The following is a 7,705-nucleotide window of genomic DNA, read 5'->3' as shown; positions in this document are numbered from 1 at the left end:
AGTGTGGCGAAGTGCGGCGAAGTTACGCCTGGCGCAACTACGAATCTTAGTGAATTTGCCCCATTGGATCTAACTGTCAATGATTATCTGACACCCAACATCCTGCATGAAGAGAGAATAAAGAGAAACAGATGCTGATAGAAGGATAGTGAAGATAAACTTGATTATTTCAGAAAACGAGACTGAATTTTTATTTGATTGTATTTAGAAATCTTTTTAACATAAGCTTTAGCATAGTATAATTTTTCATTTTCGCAATAGATCCCCTTTAATGTTAAATTCCTATTCTTAGCAATTTACATTATTTTTTCCATTACAGAACTTTTTAATTCTTTATGAACTGCTAGTATAATGGATTTAATAACAACGGTGCAACCTGATCAGACCATGTATTTGTACAGCCAAAGATTAAGAGATTTACTTCAGAAATAAAACAAAGTAGTGTTCTGATGTTGCTCTGCTCAGGAAAGAGATCAGAAGCTTCAGAATCCTCATTCTGGTAGTTAAACAGCCCCAGATCACAGGGTAGTTAAAATGGTAGTTAAACAGCCCCAGATCAAAGGGTAGTTAAAATCATCACTGTTATAATTTTTTTCAGTGTTTATCCTGTTGCAAATGTCACATTATATGGGCTCAGCTGTTTTGCACGGTTTAGGCAAAGAGATGAAATAGGCTCCCTTTCAAAAGGACATACAATTAATGGAGAACAAGCACCGCCTCCACCTTCACATTAATTCAAGGACTTTACATTTCCTTTCCAGTAGGACACTTTTAAATATTAAGAAAACTGATACTTAAAACCTGCCATCAACAAGTATAATATTTTGTCTTCTTAGCCAAAGGCCTCCATATATGTCCATATGTTGATGTTTTTTCAGATACTTTCGGTCCTCAGTTGTCTCCATTGAAATGTGTTGTTCAGCCCAAAGTCCTCCCTCTCCTGCTCTTTAGCCAACTCAATAAACACCTGGTTAGTGAAAGCACACCGCAAAGGGAATCATTACAATATTACAGAGACAATTTTTGCATTGCAAACAATGAGCTCTGGGTTATTAAACCCATGGGTAACCATATACACAAGAAACTGCCATCGGGAAATAGAAGGGATGATGATTTTGGTTTCTGAGTCTGAAATATGCCCCTTGAATGGATAGCCCAATGGAACACTGTTCTGCAGAATTCTAGTGAGATCACTAAACTCATACTGGTACAGCCTTAATAAATTCTTTCTGAAGAAAAAATTACAAGAGGAATTTGTCATGGATCACTTACAAATTCTAATTCAAAAAATGTCTTTTGTACCCTTGGAAAACCAATTTATCGCACCAGTGATTATAGTTTTATAAATCCCTTAAACATTATCTGGTGCTTAGAAATAAACCCTGGGGTCACACATAATCAGCCGATGCGGTCACAAACTGTATGTCCTTAACTAAAAGGAGTGGTTCACCTTTAAGGTAAATTTTATTATGTTATAGAACAACCAATTCTAAGCAACTTTTCAATTGGTTTTCATTATTTTGTATAGTTATTGGCCTTTTTCTTCGGACTCTTTGCAGCTTTCAAATGGGCGTCACTGACCCCCATCTAAAAACCAAATGTTCAGTAAAGCTACAAATGTATTGTTATTGCTACTTTTTTATTAATTATACTTCTATGCAGGCCACTCCTATTCAAATTCTAGCCTGTTATTCAAATCAGTGCATGGTTGCTAGGGTAATTTGGACCCCAGTTACCAGATTGCATAAAGGAGAATTCAACCCCTAGGCGCAAAAACCCCGGAAACTAGGGATGGGTGAATTTGATTTGTGTCGCCAAAAATTCGCCGACTGGCGAAATGTCGCGGACGCCCATTAGTCTATGGGCATCAAAAAAAATTTGTTGCACGCAAAATTTTTTGGACGCGCAACTTTTTTTTTTTTTGTATTACGCACCACACCATACAAATCTATGGGCATCATTTTTGCGGTGAAACAAGGCGAAAAAATTCACCCATCCCTAGTAGAAACCTATGCATATATTTATATTTCCGAATGCCTAAAATGTTACCTGTTCCAAGGTTGACTGGGAGAAGCTGTATTCCTCAATGTTGTAGGCACGTTTAGCTATAAGCATAAGATGGCACAATTATTGAGTGTTTTTATATGCAACTAACATATACATTTTCCCCCCTTCTGTCTTGAAATGCACAATCACAGCAAGCAGGCAGTTGACATTTTGAGGACACTGTTATTAAGGCACATTTTGGATCACCCCAAAATCTTGTGTACGTGCCAGAATGGGGGACTGATTATAGACAATGATCAGGGATGGTTTAGTATTAGGAAGGAACTCCATGATGCGGCTCGAGCAGAGTTTTCATCCGACAGTTGGATAAATGTAGTTCTTACCTGTGATTTCTCCTTCACTTCCTGTTATCTTCGGAATATCCGACACGTCGCATGCATTTCGTCGCATGGCAATGTGTCGGCTCGAGCCGCATCGTGGAGTTCCTCCCTTAATGGAAAGTAAAAGTAATAGACTGCCCTGCCTCTATGCCTGAGGCATAGAAGCAGGGCAGGCAATATGTAATTGACAGCAAATATTTTTAAATATATTTATAAATAGGTATAGTTCTTTGAATAAAAAAATTATTTTGGTTTTATATTCAATTTGCAAAGGACTTTTTGTTTGTGGGCGATAGGTCTCCTTTAAGATATATAATCTGGTGTCTGTTAACCATGTGTTTGCTAAGAGGTGCACTTTCTTACATTGCAAAATACAGTATATCAATTAAGTTCTCGTTCTGCCCTGTGGAGCTGCATGGGAGCAATCCCTAATGATGGAAGACCTCATTTTTCTGCATTCCTTTCTTATGGATTTAGACTGCAGGACAGTCCAAAATCGGTTAGACCCTGAGTTGTCATGTGATGAATGCAAACCAAAACTCTAAAAATGCAATTAGTATCTATGCTTACAGTAGTAAAAACATACAATATAGGACCTGTACCCTCATTGGTTAAAGTGCAGTGAATCATACCTTGGAGCTGGGTAATTGCAATAAAACAAAAACAGGTCACCATATGTTGTACTACATTTATGTAATTGATTTGTCATAGTTATAGGTTCTGTATCTGCCAATTCAAATGCAACACAGCAACAACTGCCAATTTTAGTGTAGTTTTTTTTAATGTATATTATATATATATTATTTTTATTCCACAATTTTTTTTAACTCAATACAAGCATTATTTTACATCAGTCTTTTCTTTTGCTGCCAGTAATTTTGTTACTGCTGAAATGTGAACAATGTTTAAGGGTTTGTGTCCAGAAAGCCTAGTTGCAAAGGCACAGGAATAGTTAGTAATTCGGATGCGAGGTTTATTTGATGGATTACCTTCCTCCAGAAGTAGAAAAGCTTGGGACAAGGAATGCACATTATCCATGGGGATCTTATAGACAAGCAGGGAAGAGAATCTGTAGGGTATGAAGACACTGTCATGTGCAATTTTTTCATTTATCTATCAAAGTCTATACAATATGTGTGTCATTGGCATAAGGAGGGGCCTCTGCTCCCTAGAAATGTAATTCAGTTAGCATAAAGAATCAGAAATATGGGACATTATGCAACACATACAGTTGGAAACTTTTGTCTAGATCAGGGGTCCCCAACCTTTTTTACCCGTGAGCCACATTCAAATGTAAAAAGAGTTGGGGAGCAACACAAGCATGAAAAAGTCCCTTGGGTGCCAAATAAGGACTGTGATTGGCTATTTGTTATCCCCTATGTGGACTGGCAGCCTACAGGAGGCTCTACTTGGCACTATACTTAGTTTTTATGCAATTAAAACTCGCTTCCAAGCCTGAAATTCAAAAATAATGGCCTACTTTGAGGCCACTGAGAGCAACATCCAAAGGGTTGGAGAGCAACATGTTGCTCACGAGCTACTGGTTGGGGATCACTGGTCTAGATTAATCACTACACCGTGCTCTCAATGTAGAAGAATGTGACGCACTGCAAAGCAAGTACTAGTGCTAGAGCATTAAAAGTTGCAAAATTGAACCCCCGAATAGCCTATAGGCTAAGAAATTGTTCATTACCTATTGGTTCGAGAACACCTTGCATGCCCTTTGTTTTCATTCCTTGCATTACATATATTATGTGCAAGAAAGGTATATGCCAGGAAATATAGACACCCAATACTTCTGCTGACCACCGCATTCCAGGAAAGGGGGACATAGTTATATATAGCCACACGAGGGCCTGCCTACTATTGGGCCTATTAAAAAGGAAGCCTGGTTCCTCAGTAGAGTAGACAAAAATTACAGTTCACAATTTCTGCTTTTTCCCCTCATCAAACAACTGACCTCTCTCTGATAATAAGGGTCCAAGCCGTAATGTCCAGTTAAATAACATCTGAAATATTTTAAGAACTAAAACTTAGTAAGATGATCCTTTAGAATACAGCTAAAAAATGTATGTAAAACAATTCTGTTCACTATGTTTTAGCAGATAAAATAGTAAACATTGAGGCAGTGCTATATGGGTTACCTGTCCTGCCTTGCTGCATGAGGGAATATCCGTATTATCTCCGTGTGAATCTGATCGACTTGGTGAGACTCTTTTACTTTAATCTCAAGAAGATAGCCTTTTCCAAACTTGCTCTTTAGCTGTTGGATTGATCCAATGCATCTGAAATCAGTATAATAAACCTCAATAAAACAAGGACATATGGAAAATATATTTTGTGTATTACGATCGAGCAAGGAGCTGTCATTTTTTATGGAATTCTCAATGCTGAACAATTAGTAGGCAGTCTCATTCTATTACATTTGCAGCTGTCATGTTTACACGGGATGAGTTAAAGCTCTCAGTAACATAACCCTTTACTGTTAACTGAACTAGGGCAATCCAAGGAAGTGTCACAATGATGGCTTTTCTTAAAGGAATTGTTCAGTGTAAAAATAAAAACTGGGTAAATAGATAGGCTGTGCAAAATAAAAAATGTTTCTAATATAGTTAGTTAGCTAAAAATGTAATGTATAAAGGCTGGAGTGATTTGATGTATAACATGTCAGTCAGAACACTACTTCCTGCTTTGCAGCTCTCTTGGTTTACATTGACTGGTTACCCTGGTTACCAGGCAGTAACCAATCAGAGACTTGAGGGGGGGACACATGGGTCATATCTATTGCTTTTGAATCTGAGCTGAATGCTGAGGATCAATTACAAACTCACTGAACAGAAATGTACCATGTGGCCCCCCTTCAAGTCGCTGACTAACTCAGAGTTATAGAGCTGAAAAGCAGGAAGTTGGATTCTGGCTGTTTTATTAGACATATGTTCACTCCAGCCTTTATATATTACATTTTCGACTAACTATATTAGAAACATTTTTTATTTTACACAGCCTGTCTATTTACACAGCTTTTATTTTCACACTGAACTATTCCTTTAAACCATATTTTAATGATGGCCTAGGCCAGTGATGGGCAAAGTGTGGCTCTCCAGCTGTTGCAAGACTACAACTCCCACCATGCCCTCAAGACTACAACTCCCACCATGCCCTGCTGTAGGCTGATAGCTGTAGGCAGTCTTTGCATGCTGGGATTTTTAGTTCTGCAACAGCTGGAGGGCCGCACTTTGCCCATCACTGGCCTAGGCCTTATTAATGCATGGATACTGTTATGTTTTGGGTAGCCGAGGATGAGTAGAGTATAACAGTGCTTTATTAGCAGAGTCACACAGTATAAGTCTGGGCACAGTGACATCTACAGGCCATTTGTATAAACACCACAGACACTATGACAAGAATAAAACATCATATTAACATCATAAACCATCTTTCACCTGAGCTTCCCAGACACCATGATGGCCACTCGGTCACAAACGGCTTCAGCTTCTTCCATGTAGTGAGTGGTCAGAATAGCCCCTCTGTCTTTATTTTTGAAAGCTGCTCTTATGGCTCTCCTTCAGCAAGAATACAGTTCAACATTAATGTTTGATCCTTCCGTGTACCAATACTGAGCAAACTGTGTTACCTTTTCATGTTGAATATTTGGATGTCAAAGAAGATTTATTTTTGGAATAAAGGCATTATCATGATGCAGCTTAAAACTAACTAACTCTTCAATGCTGTAAAAAGCAAGACCTGCAAAATTGTCCTACCATTAAACAGGTTTGGTACCAAGAGAGGACTGTATTTCTCCATACCCTTTACCAGCTTAGTTGCCCTTCTTTGGACTCTTTCCAATTCAATAACATCCCATTTGAGCACTGGAGACCAAAACAGTAAGGCATATGGTATATGGGACCGTATGAGTGCTCTGTAAAGTGTAACAATGACCTTCTCCTCCCTTACTTACCAAAGACGCTGCTGACCTTTGGGGTCCAACCCAGTAGAAGGTTCATCCAGAAGGACAATATTGGGGTTACCCAACATGCTTATGGCAAAGCACACCTATGAAAAGAGAAGTGGACATTTCGGAGGTCTAGTTGTTTTTATTAATTTAATTTGTTTTAGGCTTACAAACACAGATTACTAGAAGAAGTTATTTCTTTATATGTAGCCAGCATTTTTACAGTGCCAAAAGCTTTGCTACTGTGCTAAAGGTTCAGGTTCTAATCTGTAATTTCTCTGTCCTGCCTGTTATTAATTCAATCATAGAATATACTTTTAAGTAATAAGTCTTCAAGGTCAGATCATGCCTTAAAGCACAGGCAGCTCAGGTTATAGGTAGAAGACCTAGATAAACTGGGGAAACAGAAAAAAATAATTAAAAAATAAAATAAATTTAAATAATACACTTAGGGGGTTATTTACTAAGCTCCGAATACCCAAAATTCCCCGAAATCCGAAAAATTTGTTATTTATTTTTATAAATCGGACTTTTAAAAAAAATCACGACTTTTTCAGAATTTATTAAACCCCGAGGGCTAAAAAGCCCGAATATAAAAACACAGCATCTCAAACCGGTTGAGGTTGCATAAAAGTCAATGGGAACAGTCCCATTGATTTTTGGTTGTGTCGGGGATTTCGGGCAATTTCACAATGTTTTCGGAGCTTTCGGATGGAAATCGGAGCTTCTCCCGCAAAGCAAATTTTCGGGAGAATGTAATAATAAATAATCGTTTAAAACCCGAGCGGATTAGATCAGAGTTTGTAGCAGCCGATATAAAGATAAATTCGGACCTTGATAAATAACCCCCTAAATATATTAACCAAAGCATCAGACTCAGGTGGTGCTGGGTGCACAAAAGTATGTGTTGGCACGCAAAAATGCTGTGGGACCCAGTTCTGCCAGGAACTCCCAACATCTCTGCTAAAAATGGCACCACAGAAGCAACATTGGAATTCTGCATTTTATGTTCACCTTTCTGGACACGCCAAGAGACAGTTTTCCGGCTGCTTTTCCCATATGATCTTTCAGCTCCAAGGCTTCTGCAACTCTGGAATATTAAGGCATAGACAATAGAATGAGCTAGAGCTGTTGGTTATATTGTATTAGAAAGTATAACTACAGATCAGAAAACATGCCCATGAAGAAAAAGCAAGCAGCAGTAAATGAACATGTCCATCACAGAATTTTTCTAATATGGCATTTGGGGGGCAGTTTTAATAGTGGTTGTGCTTTATACAGATAAAACAGAGCAGTATGGCTGAAAGAAAACACACTGGGGGTAATGTATTAACACTGGGCAAATTTGGCCATGAGCAGTAACCCA

General features: G+C 38.3%; 1 protein-coding gene across 4 annotated transcripts in view; it reads right to left on the bottom strand.

The window, feature by feature from the left end:
- Positions 1 to 313: 313 nt before the first annotated feature.
- The window catches only part of LOC108702681 (ABC-type organic anion transporter ABCA8), a 107,373-nt gene continuing 99,981 nt past the window's right edge, over positions 314 to 7,705 (bottom strand). For 3 of the 4 annotated variants that reach the window (XM_018238291.2, XM_018238290.2, XM_041578220.1), the window contains 7 exons: positions 7,354 to 7,429; positions 6,346 to 6,440; positions 5,831 to 5,950; positions 4,532 to 4,672; positions 3,377 to 3,456; positions 2,050 to 2,105; positions 314 to 967 (listed from right to left, as the gene is read on the bottom strand). In XM_018238291.2, coding sequence (XP_018093780.1) covers positions 875 to 967; positions 2,050 to 2,105; positions 3,377 to 3,456; positions 4,532 to 4,672; positions 5,831 to 5,950; positions 6,346 to 6,440; positions 7,354 to 7,429 — 661 coding nt within the window. In that variant the 3' untranslated portion in view covers positions 314 to 874. Of the gene's footprint in view, positions 968 to 2,049; positions 2,106 to 3,376; positions 3,457 to 4,266; positions 4,397 to 4,531; positions 4,673 to 5,830; positions 5,951 to 6,345; positions 6,441 to 7,353; positions 7,430 to 7,705 lie in introns of those variants that run through there. The other variant, XM_041578221.1, reaches the window with a different exon arrangement.

Source organism: Xenopus laevis, chromosome 9_10S (genome assembly GCF_017654675.1).
Source record: "Xenopus laevis strain J_2021 chromosome 9_10S, Xenopus_laevis_v10.1, whole genome shotgun sequence".
Taxonomy (NCBI): Eukaryota; Metazoa; Chordata; class Amphibia; order Anura; family Pipidae; genus Xenopus; species Xenopus laevis.
Note: the sequence above shows the minus strand (reverse complement) of the source record. Positions and strands in the feature narration are given on the sequence as shown.